The sequence below is a fragment of the Mytilus californianus genome, unplaced genomic scaffold, assembly GCF_021869535.1.
Source record: "Mytilus californianus isolate M0D057914Y unplaced genomic scaffold, xbMytCali1.0.p SCAF_7, whole genome shotgun sequence".
NCBI classification, from domain to species: domain Eukaryota; kingdom Metazoa; phylum Mollusca; class Bivalvia; order Mytilida; family Mytilidae; genus Mytilus; species Mytilus californianus.
The window spans coordinates 77060600-77087860 of NW_026262723.1; the positions used below are offsets into that span (position 1 = coordinate 77060600).

A 27261-nucleotide genomic window follows, 5' to 3' on the forward strand; every position below is an offset into this window, starting at 1 on the left:
CATTGTATGATTATACATGACACATTACCTATGGACAGTGCCAAAGAATCCCGTCAAACTTTGGAACTGAACCAAAACCTTGAGTTGTTGATTAATATCAGGCCTCTTTCCATTCCTACTTATCATTTGATGGAAAACTATTAATTAAATAATACTCAAACCTGCATTATCAAGTGTTCATGTTAAGTCTAAACTCTCGCTCTTAAGTGGCAAAAACACAACTGAATATTCATTAGATGTGCATAAATATAAAGTTGCTAATTAACAGGTTTATGATCATCAATGTATCTTAAAGTTCATCATATTGGTTAATTAATAGAAAAAAAATTTCTTGTGCCACCTGGCAGTATTTGAAGTTATACACAGTTGGAATACTTCTGTGATTAGAGGGAAGCATTAAGCTGACATCAGGCCCTGAATGCAATACACAAACTTGTGGACATTCCTTATTTAAGACATAATAATTTCCAAGTGAAAAGAATAAAAAACATCATCATTTTTATGGAAATATAATCATGCTAGCATTTTTTTATACTGTTTGGTTAGGCTACAATGACATCTGTTGAACCTGGTATAATGTTTTTTGTTTAAAGTTGACAATTGCATGATTTTGGACATGTATGTAAAACTTCCAACTTGCTGTTGAATTTTTTCAACATTTTTATCCTAATTTGTTAGCCTTGCACATTCATACATATATGAATGTACATGACCAGATATACATAAACCAATATTGTACAAACATTAAAAAAGGAGTTACAAATATTCTTGAGTACTAGAATATGATAGTTATAACAAGCAATAGGTCACAGATTCACAACTTCCTACATTTAAGGACCTTTTTGAAATTTGAATTGAACAAACACACATTTTGTCAATACTGTTGGAACTAAAAACCAACATTTGAATATACATTAAGGATGTAAAGTTCATTCTTGTTGCTGGCTTTATTTATGCTAACTTGTATTTTTTTTGTATTCATAACATGACTGTAATGATGTATCAAATCAATGAGAGGTTTCTTTCATTATGTATGTAAAATTGTTTTGTCATTAGGTTGATTTTGACCTTTGATTTATCTGTACTTACAGAAAGATCTTGTTGTCATTAGTTTGGTTATGACCTTTGATTTATCTGTATCTAGAGAAAGATTTATTTTCATCTCATCTGATGATCGACTGTGAACATGGTGTACTTACTATAGTCTTCTTATTGTGCCAAAAGTTGTAGGATAAACTGAAGTCTTTATTAACCTGTAACTGTTGACCATCTTTTTCATAGACAGATCTTTTTCATAGACAGTTTTTAAATGGCACACCAAGCAGGTTGTGCCTATAAACTGTCAAATAAGCATGTAATTCTCTGTGTAATTTTTTAAAAATAATCTTAATATTTAATTTGAACAAAATGTCAATTTTCAGAGAATATAAAAAATTACATTATCATTATCACTGTGATTAACGAAAGAAAAGTGCTCTGAGCAAAAGTACTGGTTTTTTGTGAATGCCAGATTTCATTTCTCGCACTCAATGGATTGGTTTTTCAGTTTTACCTTTATAAATGTGGTGGTTTTTTTTTAACCATAAAATCTTGAAAATTAGTCACACCAAAAATAGTACTTAAGTGAATCAAACCATAAAGGCAACAGCTTTGCATGCTTACAGTTCTAGTTATTACTTTAGCATGTCTCTATTCATATACTAATGCTTTATAACACATGTCTTCTTATAAACAGCCAATAAGGGTCACTGTCCTCTTTATAGCAGTAAAGTGTTAATTTAACATGTCATTGATCTCAAAACAGGGAAGAAGTTAGGCAGAAAATTGACTGCTTTCTATAATGTTAGTTAGTTACCTTGGTTAAATGATTTTATCTACAATGATCACACTGTCTTTGAAAAAAAAATCAAAAGCAAAGGCAAAAGAGCAGTTACATTTTACTGATCATGGACTTGTTACGATGGAAACAGTGTAATTATGAGGTTCATGTACATGTTTAAAACAAAAAAAAATCAAATCTTTACACAGGTATTATTGCTTAAAAAAATGATTTTGTTTTGAACACTTTTACATGTTCGGAATTAATTATAACATACACAAACATTTAACTATGTATCAGTATAAAGATTTAACCATGTACCAGTACAAACATTTAACCATGTACAAGTACTATCATTTAACCATGTACCAGTATAGGACTATGCATGATGTGATCCTCCCTTTTTTCAGATACCACTATAGACCCATCTCTACATGAGCGACAACGTTTATTGAAGCGTGCTCGACTTGTAGATGATCTTAACGTCAAATTAAATCACAGACCAGGACCTCTGGATCTTATGAAGGGAAATATTTTAAAAACTGAAGATGAAAAGTTTATGGAAGCTCTTCAAGGTAGCTAATGATTTCATTAAATTCTGGAAAATCTAGATTAAAAGATGTAATAAAAATGATTATTTGTAGAAAGCATATAAATTATCCTATGTGTTCATCAAAAATCCTTTTATCAATGAATTAACATTTGTTGTTCTAATATTGTTAAATTTTTTTAGAAGTTATGTATGATGAACTTTTAAAATAACAACAAATTAGATTTCGTTATAACAGCATGAACATTGGCTTTTACTGTTGTGTTTTCTTTATTAAAAGTTCAATGCTTAAATGCCAGTACTTTCTATTCAAAAGGAAAAGAATACATGTATTATAAAATGAAAATGTTGGTATGAATTTTAAAAGAGAAACATATATGTTATTTATAGGGAGGGGTGGTTTAAAGAATATCATAAATCTTCCTTTGTGAAAGACAATGATTTTGTGAAATTTCTTCAAAGAAAAATATTCATGTTACATGGAATGTGATTTTAACATGTAAATTAAAGTATGATACATGTATTAAAACAAGCAGGAAAGCTTATTTATTTGGCATGCTTTAAAGATTGTTTTTAGGAAAGTTAAGCAGCACAATTATTAGCCATTCATACAAAAGGATCCTTCATTTCAAAGCTTTTCTAGCTGTAGCGTTCAGCAACCAGTTAATGCATATATAGTCTATTAATTGTTAGCATATTGCTATTTACATGTATATTCCCTTTCTATGTATATCAGTACTTTCACATACGTGTACTGCATTCATTGTATTTTGAATTTACCTTTTGAGATTGTCACAAAATGATTACTGATCCCTGACACAACAGCTGATTAATGATGTGTATGATATTTTATAGATGGAACATTGCCATTTCTACCTAATGATGATGACCATCCATTTACATTTGATGATGACAGTAACACAAGTGAAGGAGCCTATTCTCCATCTCAGGGGGATGATTCTGGAATGTCAGATATTGGTAGTCCTCCAATTATTCCTCCAGCACCTAGTCCACCCAATCAAAATAAAGCACAAAAACTCTTTCAATCCAATTTGGCAAAATTGCCAGTTGTTACGACACAAACATTTAGTATAACTAATACAAATAACATTACTAGTGGAGGGAATTATTCAATTGCTCAAGTGAAAAATGGCAACTCAAATTATGTGACCAAAGTGCGGCCAAAAAAATCCAACCGACCAAAAACTCAGACAAAATCTAAAGTAATCAAATTCCATGAATACAAAGGACCTCCTAATGTTGTGAAAAGTACTAATCCTGCATCAACATCGACCACACAGCAGCAACAACAACAACAACAAATACAACAACAACAGCAACAATTACTACAAGAAAAATCTGATACACCATATCATATTTTGCTTCAGCAACAGCAATTGTTTCTGCAGTGGCAGTTAGAATTCAATGGTAATAATTTGAATTTGAACAAACTTGACAAACTACCACCAGGTGTTGTTATGTCAACAGGAACAACATCATCAGTAACAGTTACATCACCGACACCAATGAGTGCAAATCAAGGACATTTTCAAACAGTGACACAACAAACAATAACTTCACCATTAAGTGTAAGTCAGCCTCAGTTGGTATCACAAGCAAATATTATGACATCAATATCACCATCACCATCAATTCAGACAAAGATGGTGTCACCAACAGTTGTTCAATCATCCCAATCACCAATATGTCAGCCACAAGTTCAACTGAACCCCCCTAGTAAACCAGTTGCTACAAAAGTTGTGCCACATAAACCTCTGGCCAATTTGGAAGATATGAAAGTGGCTGATTTGAAAGCTGAACTTAAAAAGCGTAATTTACCGGTGTCTGGACCTAAACCACAGTTGATAGAAAGGCTAAAGCCATATGCAGATACTATTATCACAAACAGTTTAAATATTGCCTCTAAAAATATTTCAGCATTGTCAAAACTACCTGTTCAGGCAATTGTAAATGTGAAAAAATTCCCAGTTATTAAATCTGATGATGTTTCAATGAGCAATAGCTCTCCAACATCACCTCGTACTCTGGAATCATTCATGCCTTTATCACCTGAAATAATGGAGATGGTGACCTCTCCTCAAGCATTAATTTCACAACAACAAAATAACATTATTCAGAATTCTGTGCCTATGACAGTGGATAATTCACGGCCTCCGTCCGTGGCACCAATGGATGTGGCAATGGAAGTTGATCAGACACCTGATCCATCCAATATCATTCAGCAGAGTTTTAATCAAAGTAGTTTATCTCCATCATCATCAACAATAACTCTTGTAACATCACCAACACAACAACAGGTTCATTTAATCCAGGCACCACTGGATCAACAACAAATCCAGATCATACAACCTCAGACAGCTGTGCCCAAAAACGGAGAAGCATTATCACCAGAACAACTAATTAGGGAGGAAATGCTGCAGCAACAAAGACATAAAATATCTGAACTCCAGAGACAACTTGAGGATTCTCAACGAAGGTTAAAACTACAACAGATGCAACATCAACATTTGCAGCAACAACAGCAGCAGTTAAATCAACTCCAACAACAGACAGCTCAATTAAATCAACTTCAGCAACAGACCCAGTTGTTGCAACAACCAACATCGCCCCCTCAAATAGTAAGTTCACAGATGTTACAACAACCAATTTCACCTCCACTGGTAGTAAATTCAAATATGTCACCTCAGCCAGTTACGAGTCCACTGACTGTCAAAACAAGTTTGATTCAGCCAAGGTCGCCTCCGCAGGCTGTTAACGTTTCTCCTGGTAACCATCCAACACAAATATTAGCAGTATCTCAACCAGAAGGAACAACCACTATATTACAGATTCCACTGAATGCTTTACAGAATGCTACAAGGTTAACGACAGTGGATGCTTTAAAAGCTGTGAATACATCAGTACAGCCTACCATTACCAATAATCAACTACCTAAAGTGTCAATGACTAACCTCTTTAGTAATCAGGTGTTGCATCAGAGTTTGAATATGGGTACACCAGGTACCAGTTTGTCTTCATTGATCAACATTCAGCCAATACAAACAACTGCAGGAAAGACTGTCAATCTACCACCACTTAATGGACTTTCACAACAACATAGGTAAGGGTAGACAATATTGACCCCAGAAAAATTTAGGGCATTTTTCACACACTTGTATTTATTTGAAAATTGTTAAAAGTTTACAGGGTTCATCTGAGTTTGCTTTTGATGGTGATCCTCTACCTGATTTCATGTAAGCTTCTTATAAAGAGGTATTCCAAAATGAAGAACTATAAAAAGAAAGTACAAGAAGAAAAAGAAAGCGAGTATACAAGAAAAAATATACTTTATCATCATGTTAACGTATAAATAAATCATATAGTTTCTTCTGTGTTTACAAATTAAGCAAAAGAAGTAAACAAATATTGAAAAGCAGTATAAAAATGTATACAATATTTTAAATCAACTGAGGACTATTTATATAAAAACAAAACTTCGACCTTAGTAAGATTTTTTTCATGATAAACCATGGTCCTCTACTAATGAAAATAATTTAAAAAAAACGATTTCTACAACTTTCAAAATATTTGAGTTGTATTATGTCTGATTAGAATGTAATAACAAAAACAAAACATGATAGCTTGATAAATTTTATGTATCTGATAATCAGTATTGCCCATTTCAGAGCCATTTCTGTGCCATCATCACCAGTGGAAGGAAAGGCTAATATTACTAGAGCCAAATCCAATCCCTTTTTTATTCCCTCAAAGGAGCCACCGAGATATGATGAAGCTGTTAAAAATATGCATAACCTTGCTCAGGTAAATACAATTGTGTCAGTATATCTGATAAGTGGCACTTCTAAAAGTAGGTCTTTATATCAGGCATGATTTATTTCCGCTGCAGAGCAAATTTCTGTTCTACCCATCTAGATTTTAACTTTATTATTCCTTTAAAATTAGAGTAAAGTGGCTTACTGTAAAAATTACTCCAACAGAGTTTTGAGGAAGAAGGACTGAAATGGACACTGCATAAGTTTTATGGTCACCATCACAAATGAATATTAAATAGTTGTGGTAGCTTGCTCACCTAGAGTAAGGGACATCTTGGGTTTCTTCTCCCCAGCCGGGAGAAACAAAAGACTTAAGAAATGGTATTTGCTGCTTATCCGCTAAGCATGCAGTATTTAGGAGTTAGAGCACCTTTGAATTTAAACTTATTGTTGATTTTCAAGGTCATATTGTGACAAAAATGAACCTGAATATACAAATGTCTATATATTCAAAGCTTTTTACCTTTTATTGAATTTCACCTGGTCATATGAGTCTCAAAAAAAAAGAGGCAGAAGATCCTAAAGGGAGAATCAAACTCTTTAAGTCGAAGAGAGATGAATATCATGGCAAAAAACAAAAAAAAAGAGGAAAAAAGACTTACAACGATAGCCTACAAAACACCATACTAAATCTTGAGAAAACCCCTTTAAAAACAGGTTCACAACTATATAAAAAATTTAAAAGACGATCTATTGAAGTAAAGGTAAATTTTTTCATAAAGTTTTTTTCCTAGATTACATGAGCATTGGTAAGTAGTGCCTATTGATTTACCATAAGATCATATGAATGTCCTTTATTTATTATAGGGTGGACTTGCAATAAAGTCAGAACCTGGTGTTTCCTCTGCCTCTACACAGGCAATGACCAAGAGTATTAGTACACCAATCATAAAGAGTCAGGCTATGGATGATGTACTAGAAATATTGATCAGACATGGAGGTTTGTTCATACCTGTATCTTATGCAAAAACATTACTATGATGGAAGAGATTTCTGAGAATAAGAATGTTAATAGATCTCTCATAAAAAAAAAATCTCACAGTTATTTAAAAGTACTTTTTCAACCATAAAAAAAATCAGTGAGCTTTGTTAGTGCACAGATATTATTTTCTTTTCATAATGTAAAATACAGGAAATCAGTAATTGTGAATCCTCTGAAAACCAAGAAAAAAATGTGTTTTGGAAAAAAACATAATTTACTCTGGCATGATCAGGCATGTGAATGAAACACTGAAAAAATGTAAATAGACCAATCAAGTGATAGTAAAACTATAATATTACTACACATTTAACAGGTATAAAACTACACATTTAACAGGTATAAAACTCTTAATTCCAATTCCTATTATTGTTAATCACAAATTATCTTTAACAGAACTACCTCCAAGTGCTGCACAGGAGCCTCCACCAACACCAAAGACCACAGCTCAAAGTTTGTCTACATCCACAGTAAATAGTGCCACAAGTTCCTACGGAGGACTAACTTCAAGTGCTGCTGGACAGTTTCCACAATTCACAATGACACTAGCTTCAACAATGCCAACAACATCAACGACCAGTGTGACTGATGTGGTGTCATCATTATTGAATAGTTCACCATCGTTTTCAGTAATAAAAAGTGAACCAATCACACCACCATGTTCGGTTGCTATGACAACTACATCAGACATTTGTACTTCTGATATATTAGACATAAATGAAATGCTAAATCAGGATCTAAGTTCTATGGATTGGACATCAGAATCACCTTTTACACAGTTAGACTTAAATGAGGGAACATGCCTGCCATCAGAATTAGATAAAAATAACCAATCAGAAGACTTTTTACATGTACCTCAAGGAATTAATGGTATGAAACAAGGAACAGTGCATGGTTCTGAACCTGACATAGCTGCCCTTGGAATCAATGACTTAGAAAATTCTCAGAATATAAACATGCAGATGGATGTTTCTGATTGGTTAGATGTGATCATGCCCAGTACAGGGCTAACCCCTTTGAGTGCCAATGCACCTGTTGCGTTTCCGTCAGACCCTATACTTACTCCTAAGACACAACAAGAAGTTTTAGACTTGTTTAATTTTGAAGATACAGACTTTAGCCAAACAGACATGCAGAGTGGAATAAATTGGGAGAAATTGACTGAAACAAATATTAATTAGTGAATTGTGGGGTATTTAATCTCGTTTTGTAGGTTGCAATTTAAATTTTTTATTGTTGCTTTTTTTGCAGCTTTGGACCAATTAAGTGCAATGGGAAACATAATGATAAGATTTCCTAAGCTTATCTTGCAGTGCTATGTTTTGTTGTTGATTTGAATTTTTATTGTATTTATTGTTCAGATTTTATATTTATTCTATTACAGCTCTGAGTTCTCCTTTAGGTCAGAATCCTTGGATTTATCATGGGTTAATGTTAGGATACTAATTAAAATTTTGACAAGATATACATTTATATAAAAATTGACAAATTTTGCCTTTTAAAATAATGTATTTTCCTTTTTACATCAAGTAATCAGTAATACAATTTTGATATCATTTATCATAGTTTCAATATAAAAGACCTTTTTTTTTTTATCATTTTTATCCATAGAATTTGACATAAAGGAGACACTGAGAAGCTGTATTCTGTGTGGTCCAATTTGTATATACTATCTTATATTTATGAGTGGGTGTGTCCCGCTAAAATGCTGACAAAAGTTTTGTTATGTGTTTTGGGTCCATTCTTATCGGATTGTTCATATTGTTGCATTTTGATTTTTACTTTTGTAACAAAACTTTTGTGATCTAGCTTTTTCCCTTATCATTAATTTATTCATTGTTTCATCATCAATGTATTTTTCTATGAGCATTCCATCACAGTTATAACAAAAATACCTTAGGTTGATCAGAGTTGATTGTGTAATGCAGGAATAATTTAACTTCAGCAGGCCTTTTTAAAGATTTTACAGTCATATTGAATGAAAAAGAAAACACATATCTGTTAAATGAAATTACTTTTTAAATTCAAAAAATGTGGTGAAAAGAGTAATAATGTTGATAAGTATGATCATAAAATTTTTTAATAGACTATAAAATACACATTCAACTCTGTTTAAACTTATTTCTTTTTGAGGTTATGGTAACTTTCTTCCATCAGCAAGGTGGCCATACCAGATTTATAAATTAAGTGGGGACCATTAATATAATATAAAAATGTACCAAAGTAATAATTATGTTGGTCAAGTATTGACCGCATGTTGAGGGCACATAAAATGACCATTCTATAAAGTTTCTAAATTTAGAATAGGAAAGTATGTGTGAGGGAATGTGAAAGTAGGCAGTTTACTTAGTTATCTGTAAACATATCATACAAGTTCCATAGAGACAAATGTACACACTTTACAGTCCAAAAAATGGGCTTTTATTACTTTTGAAAATAGTTCTGACAAAAAATTGTTACAACAATACTAAATTCAGATCTGTACTGGTTTGATAAAGAGAACTTTACATGTTTATATTTGGTGAAATATTCTCGCTTTTATCCTTAAATTTTCTTCAGAATAACTAAATTTTCAAATAAAATTACAATAACTATGAATCATAATTCATTTATAAAGTTGCATGTATAGGAAATGACTTTGGAAGCATAGATTAACACTACTTTAATACTGTTTTTTCCATTTTTTTGAAACCTTTGAATGAAAGTTGAATTAAGGTAGATTTTTTGCCCTATTTTGACCAGATTACAGATAACTAGGTATATAGATTAGAGTAGATTAGTTAATGTATGCGTGGTTGCCTTAGTCAGGAAAACAATGCTCAGTATAGCTACTAAACATTCCCCAAAACTGGTATCACCACTTTGCCATCAGTCTTCTATGTAGAGTTTCATTCCATTTCGTTTCCTGTTAGATTTAAGTAGATAGATAGAATGCAGGTTGGATTTTTAAAGGTTTCTTGTCAAAATTGATAAGGTCATTTTCTACTTATATTTTGTTTTTTGGTTTGATTTCCATTAAATAGAGATTAGTTATATATAACTATGGAGTGTATGTATTTTATATTTTAGTAATGATATAGTGATTGTTTGATTTTAGGGGCATTATGAGTTTAAGGTCTTTCAATAAAGCATTCAGGGTTATCTTGGAAACTTTTAACCAGAAGGAAATTATCTGTAGTATATTTCAGTAACTAGAATCAGTCAAGATGTTTGAGAAGCACATACAATATAATAATTTAGATGGAAACATTAGTGCTTTTCTTCAGTGTTGATCATTGTGGGAATAGTCTTCCAGATGTTGATGTGCACTTGTTAAAAACTTAGTAAAAAGTCACCTCTAAAATTTCCTAAGTATATTGGACAGGTGCAGCTTTTAGATTGGTGTGAAGTATGTAATTGAAAAGTAGCCAAAATTGGTAGAATTTATTACTTAACTCATAATATCTCAAACAATTTCCGCATGAATTATAAGTAAGAGATTGTAAGACCTATTTTGTACATAGAGAGAATTGCATGATTTCATGTTAGGATTGTACAGTTTGTATATTGGTTATTGTGAACAAATCAATACAATTGCATAATAATTCAAGTTATTATTTGATAATGAAATTTAAGTTATCATGGCAAGGCCTGTAAGATAATTATGATGACCAACTAGTATGGTAGACCATAAAATGTATAAGTTATACAAGTAGATAAGCATATTCCTTTAATGTTAGTTAATGTAGTAGTGACCTGTAATTAAAATAAAATGCCCAAAATACCAGTGCCATACTTTGATCAAAATCTGAAAAGAGGTTTCAATACAGTTATACTTATATCATGTTAATAAAAACAAACATCAGAAAACATTTTTGAGTAGTTTTCCTTCCGATATATACAAAAGATTCTTATACAATACAATACAATACAATAAGCTTATTCAGAGTCAGTACATTTTAACATACAAACATAAGCTTTTATCAGTTCTGAATCGGTATACTCAATTCTGCAAACAATTAATTCTGATCTGAGATTAATGGACCAGGAGAAAGCTTAATTCATTATCGACCATAGGATTAGTCTATAAGAGAGAACTAACATTTTACTAACTTTTTTAGTTAAGTCACAGATTTTGCTCACACCCCTGTGCACATTGTGCCTTAATTGTTGTTGTCAGTTAAGTTATGATGTTAGTTCATTGTTTTGTCTCAAGAATTTATACATACATTACATTGCTAATGAACATTTCTTGTTTTCTCATACTATTTATAAGCAAAACTATACTAGAATCCCTTTAACATGAAACTATACACCAATTAACCCCAGTTGACTTATTGATTTCAAGATATTTTGATTGGATGGACTAGTGGGCAAATGAACAATGGTCAGTTTGTCTGATAAAGATATAGTAAATATTGAATCACAAGGTGTTTTACTATAATTAATTTTATGTCATAACAGAATCCAAAGCTTTAAGAACAAAATTGTAAAGGGCTATGTTAATGAGTAAAAGAGATGTGTTGATTCTTATTTTCAAATAACAAATTGATGACTCTATAATATTTTTTTTTTAAATGATAAATTTGTTAATTACAAGATATTCCCTATTACTGTAAATATAATGCAAAGTGACTTACTTGGGTTAAAGAATTGACTTTAAAAAGTACTTTAGGATATGATATCAGAATTTGAAAGAGTTTTCGAAAAATAAATCTCCTTTAATTGCATATATATTTATCTTTTTTGTCTTCATCCAACGTTTTATATTTGCCTGCAGATATTTGCTAATTATTCCAGTGACATATGTAATGAAATTATACCCCTTAGATATTGAAAGCTTGCTGCTTGTTGGAGTATTTTGGACACACTTTTTTTAGCTTCCTCTATTGTTATGATTTCAAACATTCATTCAAAATGTTTTGCAATAAATTAGCACCATAAAACTTACTAAAATTTAAATATTTGTCAGTCCCTTTTCTAAAAACACCGAATATTTAAAACTGTGGAATCAATGTGTTATTTGGGTTTCGAATTATGATTACCAAAAAAGATGTAAAATAAATTCAGCTGGATTACCAAGAGACAAACCTTTGAACTGCTGTACATTTCAGATTGCTTCAGACCTAGCGTAATTAGTAAAGCATGTTATTGTTAATATGAGTGCATATGTACTTAATATTGTAAAGAAACATATTGTAAACATAGAACTGATAGATAGATAGTTTGTCTTCAAATGTACTTATTACTATATGGAAAATTCTTCTAAATTTTTTGGGCTTCTGTGGTCCAATGTTCTAGGAGTTTAGTTACGGAAACAGCACTTTAATTTTTGCAACTGACTGCTAATGTAATTTTGTATTCGTTATTTTTCTCAAATCAAAATACAAGCTGTTGTTTAAGCATACATTTTCATTTTATTTATTGTGAATGTTTTAAAAGTTACAAAAATATGAGATTATTTATAATGATTTCAGGAAATGCTGCTAACAAATTAACAATGCAAGTTTTTATTTCTGCGAAACCTACCCTGTTGCAAAAGTTTCTTAATCTACAGTATTCAAAAAAATGTGTGTTATTCATTAACTAAATAAATTGTAGACCTTACAAAAAATATTGATGTTTCCTAAATTACAGTTATATCTATCATAAAATACTTTTCATTTAAAAAAAAAATGTGTAATTCATGGGGTATTTTTCTGAGATCAGTAATCAAGTACATTGGATGACACATATACATTGTCAGAACTGTTTTGTTGTTCCCTCATATAATGTATGTATATTAATGATGTGATTGGATATATTTTCTTACAAAATAATATATTATTTGTTAAGTTAGGTCTAGATGACATGGATAATGTTATTACTAAGGTTAGTTAGGCCAGTTGATAATTAGGTAGTCTCAAATTTGTGTGCACTGTCCTCCATTTTTTTTTTTTTTTTTTTTTTTAAACACTTGTAATGTTAATCAAATTTTTAAATCTAATTAACTTTTTTTTAAAACAACTGAAATTATGAAAAGTAATAAATTTGATTAATTAAACTAGATGTCCTATTTAAATTAGATCAAATTCTAAACTTTGTTACAAACATTGGTATCTGTGGGAGCAGTTCTTAACAGTATTGTGTGATCAATTGATAAAATGATATCAGATTGTGTTATCCTTACCCATGTTAAATAATGATTTAATTAATTTATATTGTTAGTTCTGTTGTGTTTGCTAGTGATCATGGTTGCAGTATGTTGTTAACAGAATGTGTATATTTAATATGAAGTTGAAATTGTACTTTTTCATTATTGAAATTTATTTCAGATAAGTAATTTCTTGTCTTTACTAAAGAATCTGCTTTGTAATTAATTTGAATTTTTGAGAACAATTTTCCATTGCTCTATTTCATGTCAACAAGTTACTATGTAAAATTTTGTACTTCAGATGGATTGCCAGAAACTATTCTAAATTGAGATGGCATAATATCGTAATCAAAAAGATAGATATTACTTTTCTTCATTTAACATAGACTTTTCAAATTTATTCATCTTAACATGATAGCTATATTTAAAGGCATATAAATTCTTTTATGATTTTCATGAAGCTCACCAGAACTTTTACTAGGAATCAACTTTCTAGTCAAACTTGCATATTAATCACAATACTAATATGTTTTTGATACATTTATCTATCAAATTATAGAGTAATTTTAAAGGAGTATACTCATTGAACAAAATAAAAATCATGTATACATAAAACAAAACAATTTTTATTTAAAATTATGCACCCTATTAGAATGTAGATATATAATTAGTGATTTTTTTCAGTTTTGCATTCCACAAAAAAATATATTTATCCATAATGTAACAAATGGCACACAAAATTGTTCCTTATATAGGCACTGCCTACTCGTCCAAGTTTGAAGGCAGAAAATCATAAAAAAACTTACATTTTAATATTCTGAACACATTTTTAGCATAAGAATTTGAGTAATGAAATATTTAGAGTTTATATAGTAGAATGATTCATCCTGTTGGCATGTACCTTAGTCAGTATTTAATGAACACTTTACCATGTGACAGGTTAAATTTTAGATTTGGTGAATTTTTTTGTATGGCCATCAATAAGATTTAGTGTATTATTAGGGTCAAAAACAGTTTAGATTTTTGTATTTATAGAAATTCTTTATTGTAAAAAGTTAGTATTTCTAAGAATGCTATAGCATGCTAAGGACTGAAATTGCAGAATTATAGAAAATATAGTTGGCCTTTATGTTGTCACATGGTTAAGTGAATTGTTACAGAATTTTGTTACATTTGTTATTTTGTACATATATCAGTCTTGAAAAGACCCACATAGGTGTACATTACCTGGCTCTTTGTAAATGCATTTCACCATGTCATTACTTAGATCCAAATAAAAACAGCTTTGATGTTGATTAGTGGTCTTAGTTTTATTTATCCATTACTTGGTTGTTTTGAATATTTCTCAGACTACATCAGCTAGATCCAAATGGCTTCCTCTCCAAACAACCAGGAAGTGGAATAGTTTATCATTGATCCAAGTGTCATATCTATATCTTAAATTAAAGAAGAGTACACTTGTATGATTTTACATTGAATAATGGTGGATAACATCTTAACTGGTGGATATTAGTATTAGACAATGTACCTGAGAGAATTTACAATTCAACAATATGATTAAGGTGATCTTCTAAACATATTGAACCTCACCACATTGTGTATGTGCCTTTCCCAAGTCTGGAGCCTGTTATTCAGTGGTTGTTGGTTGTTGCCTGTTACATCTGTTTTTCTTTTATTGTTCAGGCTGTTTGATATTTTGTTTGAACTGATTCACATTCTATCATGTCAGTGAATATAGTATCTGAGAAGTAGACTAAACCACAAACACTAAACATTGTCCCCTGATCTGTGAAAATGAGGTCAAGCTTAGATGAAACCTGCCATTTAGACATGAACACCTTACAATCATTCCATACACCAAATATAGAGCCCCTATTGATTATAGTATCAGAGAGGTAGACCAAACCACAAAAACTAAACATTGTCCCCTGAACCGTCAAAATGAGGTCAAGGTTAGATGAAACAATCATTCCATACACCAAACAAAGAGCCTCTATTGATTATAGTATATGAGAAATAGACAAAACCACAAAACTAAGCATTGTCCACTGAACCATAAAAATGAGGTCAAGGTCAGATGAAACCTGCCAGTCTGACATGTACATCTTAGAATCAGTCCATACACCAAATATAGCGGTAGTGTCCCTATTGCTTATAGTATCTGACAGTGTTCCAGCTAGGATTTCAAAGGGGCAGGGAGCCAATCATGAAAAGGGCACTTTAGCATGATGATTGATATTTCAAAAAGGGCATGTCAAACATTGCCTTATGTTAACTGCAGGGGTTTCAGCTAGGAGTTTTGAGGGGGTTTAGTAACTTTTACGCTAGATGAAAATCAACCTTATTTTGGGTAACAGTATTTAAGAGACCATGCAAGGACGTATATTACGCAGCGGCGTTTTGTAGAATTATTTTTATTTCATTAGTGAAATGAATTGTGCATGTCAGTTAAAATACTACACTAGATCTGCAATACAGTCAGGAACAATACCTTACATTTTCTCCAGGGCCAACCTGGATCCCAAAACTTTTTTCCAAGGGCCCAGTAGAAATTTTAAGGCCCTACCAGGGTATTTTTACTACATGTACATACTTAGACGCTTTCCTTAATAGATTTGTAATTTGTAATAATGAAAAGTACAGTCAAGCATTGTTTTTACTTTCTTCTGGATTAAAACTAGTTTAAAAGATCAATTTCATAAAAAAAAATCTTTGACATAACAACAGACGATCTACGGATACATCAAACGCAAATTTTCATCTTTTGAGAAATATTGAAATTGAAATGCTGACTGACCGAATTTAATGAGAAAAATTATTACAATGGTAAATTATGAAGTTTAATTAATGGATAAATGACCCATCCGATGTCGATAAGCGGATTATCTGTAATCACAACTTATTACACCTGCTGTAAATGTTAATTAGCTAAGGGTCATAAACTTGTCATAAATATGACGACAGGTAGAATAATTGTATTTTCATCAATATATTACGGCAATAAAGGCATGGACTTACGAAAAAGGGCAGGGCATCTTAAAAAGGGCACAGGGCGGCACTCGGGAAAGGGCGGGCGGACCGCCCTGTGAAAACGACCTAGCTGGAACACTGTCTGAGACACGGATTTGAACACATAAACTTAACCTTGATCACTGATCCATAAAATGAGATCGAGGTCAGGTGACCCATGTCTGACAGACATGTAGAGGAAGCCATATACCAAATAAAGTTACCCTATTACACATGAACTCAAAATAATTGAGTATTGCACATGACAAAAAACTATATTTTTTTTCAAGCAGTCACTGAACCATGAAAATGAGGTCAAGGATAATGGACTTTCGATAGACAGAAACATCTTAACATAAGGTATCTGCATAAAAGGTACGAAGCATCCAGGTCTTCTTTCTTCTGAAATATAAAGCTTTATACAAATAGTTTAAACCGTCGCTGTGGCCCCCAGATTGTAATTCCTATGTCTCAGGCAAGACAAAAACTATAAAGACATTTTGGCAGTTGTAGTAGAAAATATTTATTAAATAAATACAATTACAAAAATTTACAAATCACTATGAAAAACAAATTAGGAGTCAATTTTCAAATTTGATTTGTTCACATGTGGCAAATTCTGTGTACATTATTGTGGCAAGTGAAAAAAAGTCCATTATATTTCTCTTCAGAGACAGATTGTCCTTTTAACTAATGACTTTTACTGGGCAGATTTCTCCTTTGGAAGCAGCTTATCAGAACTGTAAGCTCTATCCACCATGAAATCTATGACACGTTCTGGTAAAAAACTTCCCAGCCGAATCAAAAGCTGAAAGTATATACATGTATACAAAAAATTATTTTACTAAGAACATTAAAAAAAATACAATAATCAATCAGTAACATATACAATTATTTAAAATTAGAGTAAAAAAAATAAATTTCTTCCATCACTTTCTATTTATAGTGATTGTAGGACTGGTTAATACAAAACAATGTCAAACATTTAACCACTATTCAGATTTTTCAAACTACAAAACTGTTCCGATATCAAAATCCTAAAACTAAATTTAAAATACAAAAATATCAGTCATTAAATCATAACTGTTAAGGCCTAGAAAACTTAAACTAGACAATTTTGGAGTGGAATAGGTAAAAAGACTACATTAACCATAAATGTAGCTCCATAAAAGGGGGGGCTGGGCACCCTGGACCCCTAAATCCGCCTTTTTACTATCTTTGATGGTTTCTATCGAAATTGTTTATGAATTGTCTTGACTTTGACATAATGGTATAGTGATTTGTCAATCATTAAATTCTTGATGGATGTTTAAGTTTGATTGTTTTACAGGGTTGGTGTCTCATTGAAATATACCCATTATCTTCTTACATTCATTTATTCAACAACATATTAATGTTACTAGACCATGATTAAGGAGGAACACAAATTAACTCATAGAAACTGATAAATACTGATGATGATGCAACTGCTTACCAATATCATTGGATCAATATTTGTGGTACCTTTTAAACTTGACCTAATCACAAAATTTTAACAATTGTTGATACTCAAAATGCAACAAATTCAACATCTATGCTGCTGAAAATGTCAGAGTCAAAGTGATGCATACAAGTATGAATGGAAGTGGAAATTAAAACAAGCAATATAAAGTTACAATCAAAACATACAATAATATAAACAGATGGACAATAGGATTCCTACAAATTTGTTTTCAATTTCCATTGGCCAATAAAACAGACATGAATTTTGTTGTATTGTGTATACTGCCTGCAACACATATTTTTTATGAATGAACTATTACTTACATTGTCTTGATCTACAAGGCTATTACTTCCATCTACAAGGTATCGTTGATTCGGGTTCTGAGATATAACAGCCATTTCTATAGTATTGACAACTGGTGCTATAGAGTTACTGGACTTGGAAGAATAGTCTGCAATAGATTTGATCATCCCATCCATATAACTTCTACCATAAGTCTGTTTCACTGTCTGTGGACTACTCTGCCACATCTTTTCTAATTCAGTCTCATATGTTGGAAGCTGTAATTCAAAAGTTTTACAGGATATGAAATGACTTTTCAAAAATATATTTTTAATTCATCTAAAGTTTATAATACTGTTGTGATCTGTAAATTTGTATCACACATCTCTTTACATAACGTGGAATTTAAAGTTCATATAATTTTCTTCGGCTTTTGTTCAATAAACTTATTTTTTCTCTATCAAATTAAGCTCACATTTAAAAAGTTTCAAGTTCTGAGTACCTACAAATATAGCTAATTTGGTCAAATTGTAAATGAGGAATTTTCTTCAAAAGTTAATTTCCAATGAGTGACAGAACTGCAGTAGGTATCAGGGGTGAAAATATTTTCCGGCAAACCTAATAATCAGGACTATGTCATGATATTCAACCAAGCGGGGACAACCAAGAACCAAGACTAATATCTTAACCCTAAGAAAATTGAAGAAAACAAATTTTATATTTGTAAATTTTGTTCTTATAAATGTATAAATACATGCTGAGGGGGAAGGAGTATAACTATCCCAAATAGGCTTTAAATATGTGTGCTTGCTTTTCTTACTCATATTTTGTGTACTCTCTGGAGGCATAATTGCAGGGCATTTTGTGCTAACTTACATGAAAGTTGCCATTTCTTAAAGTAAAGTAAAACAGAATATGATGCCATGTGCACACTTTTTCTTATCCAGGTTCAATTGAATTGTGAAATCAGAGTCAAAATCCTAATTTGCCATATTATTCAAAAATTTCACAACATAATGAATAAGTGTACTACTATGTTGGTGTGACCACTACTTCATGGTAACCTCTCATAACCTAAAACTTTAACCTGATATGGGACAGATGAACCAATGCACAGACCAGAAAACATTATGCCCCCTTCTTTTCTAGGACAGAGTAAATTAAAATAGTAAAGAATGCAGGACACAGTAGTTTATGATGAAACTTGCATACAAGATTGAAAATCTTCAGTTCTACAGTATAGAGGATTCTCATTTGAATGTCAAATAATTCAGATAAAATTAATGAGCAAAATTTTCCTACATAGAGCAATATTTACAAACCTTATTTTTACTAAGCATGGCAGTGGATCCTGTAAAATTACCAGGTTCTACAGTTATTACTTTCACACCAAATTTTTTCATCTCCATTCTGAGTGCATCAGTAAATCCTTCTTGTCCATATTTGGTCATACAGAATGCTGAATTACTGGGTATACCTATCCTTCCTTTATTACTGGTTACATTTACTATTCTACCTTTAAAATACATTTAGGATGTATATCAAAAATTCTATTTTATATTGATCACGTTTTAAATATTAAACCATTTAGGGTTTTAGAAGTGTGATGAGTATCCATGAAACTAGGTTATCCTATCCAAATGGATTGATTGCTGTTTAATGCCACTTTCAGCACTATTGTGCTATTTTGTGGCATCAGTTATTATTGGTGGAGATAGCCAGAGTGCCAGGAGAGAACCACGACCTTCGGAAGGAAAACTAACAATCCTAGTCAATTAAGACTGGAGTCCAATGCACCCCTATCCAAATTGATATGTGCTTGTCCTAAGTCTTGTATTTGTCTGTCAGGAGGTTTTTTTTTCTCTGTTGTCTATCCATCCATATGAGTTAGGAAATCTAATTTTTATACTATACTAATGGCCAACAAATGGTTGCATTCTTAGGTTGATATCTCATTGTTTATATTCACTATCAGTATCTCATTTTTATTCATATATTACCATATACCGGTACTAATACCATAATATTTTACATAGGCCATGTACATTTATACCTCCATATAATGAAAAATTCATTTAAAAAACTCCATATCATTATATATTACCTTTGGATTTTCTAACCAAGGGTATAAATTTCTTTGTAACTCTGACTAAACCAAATAAATTAACTTCAGCAAGACGTCTATATTCATCCAGGGGAGAGAACTCAATATCTCCAACACCATACACAGCAGCATTGTTTATCAAGGCCCATAATCCTGTAAGAGTACATCAGTCTTTATGTAATATAAATTATGGCACTATAAAATACAAAAGATTGTAGCAAAACATTACAACAAAGAGAATTATAACATACTGTGGATTTATTATCATTAGTGGGATTTTGGGAAATGAAGAAATTAAATACATGTCAAATTTTGCTTTTTGTTGAATTTTATAGGAGAATGTGGTGATTGCATGATAATAAGATACACTAAAAATCACCAATTTTTCTCCAACAACAAAAAATGATACCAATGAAAATGAATTTTTTATTTTACATCAAAACTTTAGCAAAATTCCAACTTTAACTTAAAGAAATTTTTTGTGACGAGTGAACCAACACCTTCTAACGGAAAAGCTGGTAGAGTAACCAAGATGGATACCGAAGTATGCTGCGGTTGTCTTAAAACCTCATGGAAATGTAATATGTAGAGACAACAACATCTGGGTTACCGCAAGGTGATAGTTTTATTGAGTTTTAAAGTTGTCAAATCAATTATTGTGACGTTACGTCTTGTTAACCTTTGTAACCCCATATGCACTGCATTTCATGTACTTCAGTATTTGTTTTCTATGTTTAAATTGTCCTGAAGACGCCACCGTAAGTGGCGAAACATGTAGACTCAATAAAACTATCACCTTGCGGTAACCCAGATGTTGTTGTCTCTACATATTACATTTCCATGAGGTTTTAAGACAACCGCAGCATACTTCGGTATCCATCTTGGTTACTCTACCAGCTTTTCCGTTAGAAGGTGTTGGTTCACTCGTCACAAATCATTCATTTTTCTGTGAACCCCTGCATCCGCACACGATCCACCTTAGCCGTCCTGCGTTGTAGTTACAACCGTTAGCCTCATGTCTACCGACCAGTTCCATTCTACCACCAACCTCACTGAAGAAACCGCCCATACCTCGAAGAAAAGGAAAACCCGCGAAAAAGAAGACCACCGCAAAACGTACTGAACCGCAGAACCGCACGATTATTGTTGAAATAAACTTGCAACATGGATAGTGTACCACAACCGCAAAATGTAACCAATTCACCACAACTTCCACCATGCCCTACATGTGCGACTACCATACATCTTACAACATTCCCGACGCAATTGGAAGTAGTACCTCTTTCCGAGTGAAGCCTTTTGGAATGGTACGGAATGTCCTGTGAGGTGTTGTCCATTTTGGAAAAAACACTGACAATGCATTATTAACTTTTACTTTCACTTTCATTTTAAAGTTGTCAAATCAATTATTGTGACGTTACGTCTTGTTAACCTTTGTAACCCCATATGCACCGCATTTCATGTACTTCAGTATTTGTTTTCTATGTTTAAATTGTCCTGAAGACGCCACCGTAAGTGGCGAAACATGTAGACTCAATAAAACTATCACCTTGCGGTAACCCAGATGTTGTTGTCTCTACATATTACATTTCCATGAGGTTTTAAGACAACCGCAGCATACTTCGGTATCCATCTTGGTTACTCTACCAGCTTTTCCGTTAGAAGGTGTTGGTTCACTCGTCACAAATCATTCATTTTTCTGTGAACCCCTGCATCCGCACACGATCCACCTTAGCCGTCCTGCGTTGTAGTTACAACCGTTAGCCTCATGTCTACCGACCAGTTCCATTCTACCACCAACCTCACTGAAGAAACCGCCCATACCTCGAAGAAAAGGAAAACCCACGAAAAAGAAGACCACCGCAAAACTTACTGAACCGCAGAACCGCACGATTATTGTTGAAATAAACTTGCAACATGGATAGTGTACCACAACCGCAAAATGTAACCAATTCACCACAACTTCCACCATGCCCTACATGTGCGACTACCATACATCTTACAACATTCCCGACGCAATTGGAAGTAGTACCTCTTTCCGAGTGAAGCCTTTTGGAATGGTACGGAATGTCCTGTGAGGTGTTGTCCATTTTGGAAAAAACACTGACAATGCATTATTAACTTTTACTTTCACTTTCATTTTAAAGTTGTCAAATCAATTATTGTGACGTTACGTCTTGTTAACCTTTGTAACCCCATATGCACCGCATTTCATGTACTTCAGTATTTGTTTTCTATGTTTAAATTGTCCTGAAGACGCCACCGTAAGTGGCGAAACATGTAGACTCAATAAAACTATCACCTTGCGGTAACCCAGATGTTGTTGTCTCTACATATTACATTTCCATGAGGTTTTAAGACAACCGCAGCATACTTCGGTATCCATCTTGGTTACTCTACCAGCTTTTCCGTTAGAAGGTGTTGGTTCACTCGTCACAAATCATTCATTTTTCTGTGAACCCCTGCATCCGCACACGATCCACCTTAGCCGTCCTGCGTTGTAGTTACAACCGTTAGCCTCATGTCTACCGACCAGTTCCATTCTACCACCAACCTCACTGAAGAAACCGCCCATACCTCGAAGAAAAGGAAAACCCACGAAAAAGAAGACCACCGCAAAACTTACTGAACCGCAGAACCGCACGATTATTGTTGAAATAAACTTGCAACATGGATAGTGTACCACAACCGCAAAATGTAACCAATTCACCACAACTTCCACCATGCCCTACATGTGCGACTACCATACATCTTACAACATTCCCGACGCAATTGGAAGTAGTACCTCTTTCCGAGTGAAGCCTTTTGGAATGGTACGGAATGTCCTGTGAGGTGTTGTCCATTTTGGAAAAAACACTGACAATGCATTATTAACTTTTACTTTCACTTTCATTTTAAAGTTGTCAAATCAATTATTGTGACGTTACGTCTTGTTAACCTTTGTAACCCCATATGCACCGCATTTCATGTACTTCAGTATTTGTTTTCTATGTTTAAATTGTCCTGAAGACGCCACCGTAAGTGGCGAAACATGTAGACTCAATAAAACTATCACCTTGCGGTAACCCAGATGTTGTTGTCTCTACATATTACATTAAAGAAATTTTGTATAATTAAAAGAAGACTAAACATGGGATGCAAATTTTGTTAACAATTATTACTCAAGTTAGTTGCTGTTACAATTCCTTGTTCAGTGATATGTTGTAGTAGTCACAATTCCTTTTTTTAGTAAAAATCAAAATTTACAAAAATACACAAGCAGTAATTAGGCCAAAAAGAATCATGATCCAACCCTTTCCTTGAAGATGATATTATGATGGCTCTCCTGATGAAATGTACATTTTCAAAATTAATTCAATATGCACATTTAAAAAATACAATGAAAGTATGTCATTAATTGGTGAAAACTTTGCCTTATTTAATCAGAGATATATAGTAATTTATTGAGACAGTATTAATCCACTTTATATAATACAGGAATTGTCCATTAATTATAACTGTTGGCTTAATAGACTGATTGATTATTATTTATCATTGCATCTGAATTTTTTAAGAAATGTACACCAATTTGCTACATAAAATTTATAGTTTGTCAGACCAAAAACAGTTCTTATGTTTTCTTCAGTATTAAAATTCTGTTCAATTTTTTGTGGCAATGTCTTTCTGCTTCTGTTTATGATGCTGATATCAATTTTTCATATGTATATACCTTTATCTCTGACTTTCTTCTCTATCTCTGCAAAAGCTAGGTCAACAGAATTGTCATCTGTAATATCTAGCTTTATAATCTGTATACTACTGTACTCTGATCTAAGTTGACTGGCTCCTTTTCCATCAGGATTATAACATCCAGCAAATACAGACAGTCCTTCTCCTGATAAACGACGAGCCACAGCATTCCCAAACCCTTTTAGAGTAAACAAAAAACAAATTTAAAATAACATTTTTCAATACTTAACAACCAAATACTGAAAGTTTTGGTTCTTAAGCAAGACATATTCCTATTCCAGCTGTAATGTTATTGTGATGTTGATTTAAATATATTACTGTCACATCTCAATGGACAAGGGATGCTAGTGTTAGGAGAGCATTGAGCTCAATTCACATTATAAAAGGCTAACAAAAATATAAAAAGAGATCTGCTAGGATCTGTTGGACCTATAGATTTCTGACACATACTGTCAAATCAAATGAGTTTTATTCCATCTACAGAATATTGAATACTACTTATTAGAGAGGACATCAGTTGTTTATTTGGGTGTCTGCATGTGTGGATGGGGGATATATAGAAGCTATGTGTTTGATGTCTGTTTTGTCTGGAATGTTTAATTGATGTAACCTGAAGAACTGTCATACAAATGGCAGATTTGTTGTTCTATGACCAGATATAACCCCCAAATCTCTCATAGAGAAAGTCCCTGTACCATTGCAAGAAAATGACAGTAATTTTTCAATATAGTTACATAGGTGGTGTGATGATTTGTTTTCCATTTTTATAAGTGATTGATGATTAATTTCATGACTCCACATTTGAGTTAGTGTGTGGTAGGCTTATTTTACTAAACATGAAGAGGACAAATACATACAGTAAGTATCCTTTGAGTTTGATATAAATGTTATTTCTTATCAGTAACAGTTGCCATGTTGATTGGGCACAATATTAAGCCATTGATCATAATTCCATAAGAATTATTCTATTTAAATATGGTTCCAATCTACCTGATGTTTACTTCAAATTGAAAAGTCAATAATCAGAGACTATGAATCCTTTATTCTGGCTTTACATGTGTTTTTACTCACTCTGAGTTTATTTTTAAATGCTTGCAATTTTTTGTCATTTTTAACAAGCATTTTCAAATGGTAAAAAATTAAATGTCACATTACAACATGTACAAAGCGATCCTACTTTCATTTCAGTTCAAAAAATAAAGGTATTATTTTGGACCTTATCACCACACTTCTCCTCCACATACAGTTGGAATACAAAATATCTTTTACTAATGCTAAATGTGATTCTTTATTTTGTTATAATAATGAAAACACATTATCACCTGTATCACAACCAGTTATGAAGACATATTTTTCCTCTGTATTTATTCGTCTGAAGGTAAGTTTCTGATACACTACATTTAGTATAATGAGAAAAGCTACAAACAGTATAGTTTTGGCGATGAATGGTTGGACTACAATGAATGGGAGCACTGCCAATACTCCAAGATAAGTCAGTTCAAAAGCCTGGAATCCTATAAACTTCTTGATTCCCATTCCTAGGTAACTTCTTATGCTGTCCATTCTGATAGCTTGCAGCTATAGCTCTCTGTAATTAAACAATACAAATGTTTGACATACATTTTTGTACCTCAGAATGAGTTTTCTTAGAATTGTTGGTGCATTTTTCTAACCTTATCTTGAAAAGTGAAATATATGAAAAACACATAAACATATACTGTAAATTCAGAAATTATTGCGAGGTTTTTATTAATGCGAATAATGCGACTGGGTGACTATCGCAATAACAAGAACTCGTATTCTGATGTCTGTTACATATATCTGTATGCAGATTTTCATGATATCGCAATAATTAAACTCGCATTTTTGTCCATTCTTGAAAAATCGCAATAATAAATGCACGCAATAATTTCTGAATTTACAGTAATTAAATGTCAAAAGTTAACTTTCAAAAATTCAAAAATAAATCTGATCAAAACACAGAGATAAATACTTTGCTTTCTATTCAGGGTGTTGTGTCAATTCAACTTATGGATATATATATATAAATGAAGGAAGATATTGATCATGTCAATGAGAGAGAAACTCAACATTAAATGTTTGCTTCACATTGCTTGATACAAACATCCTCAGTTACAAATATGATCCTAAATGATAGACTCAAACTGTATGACAAGTGTAGATGAGTTGTGAATGAAATCATAATCAATTGAACATACAAATTTAAAAATTAAACATCAAAACCAAATTCCTAAACAGGCAAAAAAATCATTAAAAGACTATGACAAGCACAAGTACACTCTTCTCCTTTTCTAAGCTTTTTAATAACATAAAAATAAGGAGATGTGGTATATATAAAATATATTAAAAACACAATTTTTCACTAAAATAAGTTTTTTTATGTGAAGATAAAATGTAAAAAAAACAGTTTCTTTTATATCAAAGTATACAATGTAATCATAAGTAATCCAAAGTTTTCATGATTACTTTAAAGGAAAGTAATAATTTAATGTAAACTATTATTGCATTTGAATTTAGATTTAATTGTTATGTGATTGATTACATTAAATTAGCAAAGTATTTATAATTTAAGTTTTAATCACTTTTTAAAGTAAAAAGCAACATGAGGTAATCCAAAGATGAAAATCTATGACCCATTGACAAATTAAATCATCACATTTCTATTTATACCTTCACATCAATTTTTTGCCTCCTCTTAAGAACTACAAATACATTTTTATCGATTTTAAGGTCTTTTATCACAACAAATGGCTTTGTTTACACCTAGAAAATTACTCTGAGTACTGACAAACCTGTGCAGTTGGAAAAGTTTTAAGGTCTAAAATCTACTAAACATATAAACGTTAAATGCATTTTGTGTTTCAGAAAGATAAAATCTGTTTGGGCATTTTTTCCCGTCACTGCATATGATGGTAAGATAAACCAACACCTGAATTACTTTTGATACTGTCCACTCAGTTACACTCTTTAAATCAAATATTGCTGTGTAGATATCTATTGTTCTTCTATTGTCCATATCAATCAATTGTTACCTGAGAGGGTGCATATCAACCCAACTTAGTTTATGATCCTTAAACTGAGCTATTAACAATGCACTTTATGTTTGCATTCCAAATGCAAATAATTATGACGTCTTACAGTATAATGAATGCATAAATCTAAGAACCAAGGAACATTTCGTTATGCGTGATTAGCAAAGTAGTGTTTTGAAAACTGTGTATTTGATAGTTCAATACTTATTAAATACTTTACATCGTACAAAATAATCAAGTCTGTCGTCCTCGATATCGAACCATACAAAGTGAAAGTAGCCGGAAATAGCCTAGAGTACCACATCCGG

At 32.1% G+C, this 27261-nt stretch overlaps 2 protein-coding genes across 6 annotated transcripts in view; one reads left to right on the forward strand and one right to left on the reverse strand.

Moving 5' to 3' along the window:
- LOC127709021 (myocardin-related transcription factor B-like) overlaps window positions 1-14588 on the forward strand; it is an 85923-nt gene extending 71335 nt beyond the window's left edge. For 3 of the 4 annotated variants that reach the window (XM_052214295.1, XM_052214293.1, XM_052214294.1), the window contains 5 exons: window positions 2230-2394; window positions 3225-5490; window positions 6056-6191; window positions 7010-7142; window positions 7578-14588. In XM_052214295.1, coding sequence (XP_052070255.1) covers window positions 2230-2394; window positions 3225-5490; window positions 6056-6191; window positions 7010-7142; window positions 7578-8362 — 3485 coding nt within the window. In that variant the 3' untranslated portion in view covers window positions 8363-14588. The remainder of the gene's footprint in view (window positions 1-2229; window positions 2395-3224; window positions 5491-6055; window positions 6192-7009; window positions 7143-7577) is intronic. The other variant, XM_052214296.1, reaches the window with a different exon arrangement.
- Window positions 14589-16800: 2212 nt separating this feature from the next.
- On the reverse strand, window positions 16801-27235 carry LOC127709048 (short-chain dehydrogenase/reductase family 9C member 7-like). Of its 2 annotated transcripts, none has more exons than XM_052214375.1 (7): window positions 27181-27235; window positions 25223-25488; window positions 23881-24078; window positions 20172-20324; window positions 19390-19583; window positions 18109-18345; window positions 16801-17110 (listed from the first exon to the last, which is right to left on the reverse strand). In XM_052214375.1, exons 2-7 carry the CDS (start codon window positions 25461-25463, stop codon window positions 17003-17005), a joined length of 1131 nt encoding a protein of 376 aa, XP_052070335.1. In that variant the 5' UTR covers window positions 25464-25488; window positions 27181-27235; the 3' UTR covers window positions 16801-17002. The 2 variants fall into 2 exon arrangements, with proteins under 2 accessions (XP_052070335.1, XP_052070334.1); XM_052214374.1 differs by having other exon boundaries at window positions 27174-27229.
- Between the last annotated feature and the right edge of the window lie 26 nt (window positions 27236-27261).